The sequence below is a fragment of the Aureococcus anophagefferens genome, assembly GCF_000186865.1.
Source record: "Aureococcus anophagefferens unplaced genomic scaffold AURANscaffold_877, whole genome shotgun sequence".
In the NCBI taxonomy this organism is placed as follows: Eukaryota; class Pelagophyceae; order Pelagomonadales; family Pelagomonadaceae; genus Aureococcus; species Aureococcus anophagefferens.
The window spans coordinates 1-1,295 of record NW_008706135.1 but is presented as its reverse complement, the minus strand read 5'-3'; the positions used below and the strand labels follow the sequence as shown (position 1 = coordinate 1,295).

The window sequence follows — 1,295 nt, the reverse complement described above, 5'->3', positions numbered from 1 at the left end:
GCTCAGAGGCGCCAGAGGGGGAAGCAGGCGCAGCGCTCGCGGAGGCGGCTCGCCGCGGGCCGCGCCGCCGCGGGCTCCTCGTCGTCGATGGGTAGGCCGACCTCGTGGTCGCGGACGAGGGGCGGGCAGGCGTTCCAGGCGGCGGCGTTCTGGACCTCCGCGTGCGCGTCGCGGTACGTCGCGTCGGTGGACTTCGGCGTCGGCGCCTCGAAGTTCGTGAGGAACTTGCGCATCGCCGGCGAGAGCGGCGTGCCCTCGACGACTTCCTCGACGGTCTCGTCGCCCTCGGCGGCCGGCGGCGCCAGGGCGCTCTCGGAGATGTCGATGTCGACGACCTTGGCCTTGCAGCTGCCCGTCGGCAGGCCCGGCGACCGCGCGGGGACCTGCTTCGCCTTGGGCGCCTTCGGCGACAGCGCGGCGGCGACGGACTCCGTGACGCCGGCGACGCTCTCCGCGACGCTGTCGTAGAGGCTCGACGCGTTCGCCGGCGCGAGCGCGGCCTTGGGCGCCGGCGCCGCGGCGGCGGGCGCGAGGGGCTTCACCGGCGCCGCGGCGTCGGGATTCTCCTTGTCCTTGCCCACGGGGCTGTGATCCCGCGGGAAGTCCAGCGACATGCGCTTCTTGGCGTGTTTCTTCGCAGTCTTCGGCATGGTTCGAGCGGTGCGCGCCTGCGCGCGCGCGGCGGTCGTCGGGGAGGCGCGCGGCGGTCGAAGACGCGGGGCGCGGGCGGGTCGACTTCTCCAGCGGCCAGCGGCGCCAAATTGCAACGATGCCTGAGAACGGCATCATAGGTGCTCCGAGTGTGCATCACTTACCAATCGTCGGCCGGAACGCAACATTAACTTATTGAACCTAGAAGTTTACTTTCGAAAAAGGGTTGGACGTCGTCGATGATGGTCGCACGATCTCTGATGCTGGGTTTGGCATGTTCCAGGCCAGGGGGAGAGAAACTGAGCACACTTCGCAATGGCAATTCGGGGTCGAGCATCCCAAATCTTCAGCCCGCTCGTCTCGGGAGCACGCAGAAGCCGAGATCATTTTCCCCTCTCTCTCCGCGCGCGCGAGGCGGTCCCCGCGGCGAGGTTCTGGGTGCTCGAAGGTACTATGCCAAGCGAACCCCTCTCTCGTCGCCCCGATTCCGGCCGGCAGCCGCGCGGGCATAGTACCTTCGGGCGCCCCAGACCCCAGACGCAGCCCCGCTCCGCCGACCAACCACATCGTCTCCATCAAAAGACGACGTTTCAGCCGAGCGATACATTTCACTGCAACTTGGTCCGTCGATTAGTAAGTGTGCA

At 68.1% G+C, this 1,295-nt stretch overlaps 1 protein-coding gene across 1 annotated transcript in view; it reads left to right on the top strand.

The window, feature by feature from the left end:
- AURANDRAFT_69078 (hypothetical protein) overlaps positions 1 to 468 on the top strand; it is a gene marked incomplete at both ends in the record, with an annotated part of 3,153 nt that extends 2,685 nt beyond the window's left edge. The window contains one exon of the mRNA XM_009044827.1: positions 363 to 468. Within this exon, the coding sequence (XP_009043075.1) occupies positions 363 to 468 (106 nt within the window). The remainder of the gene's footprint in view (positions 1 to 362) is intronic.
- Positions 469 to 1,295: the final 827 nt, after the last annotated feature.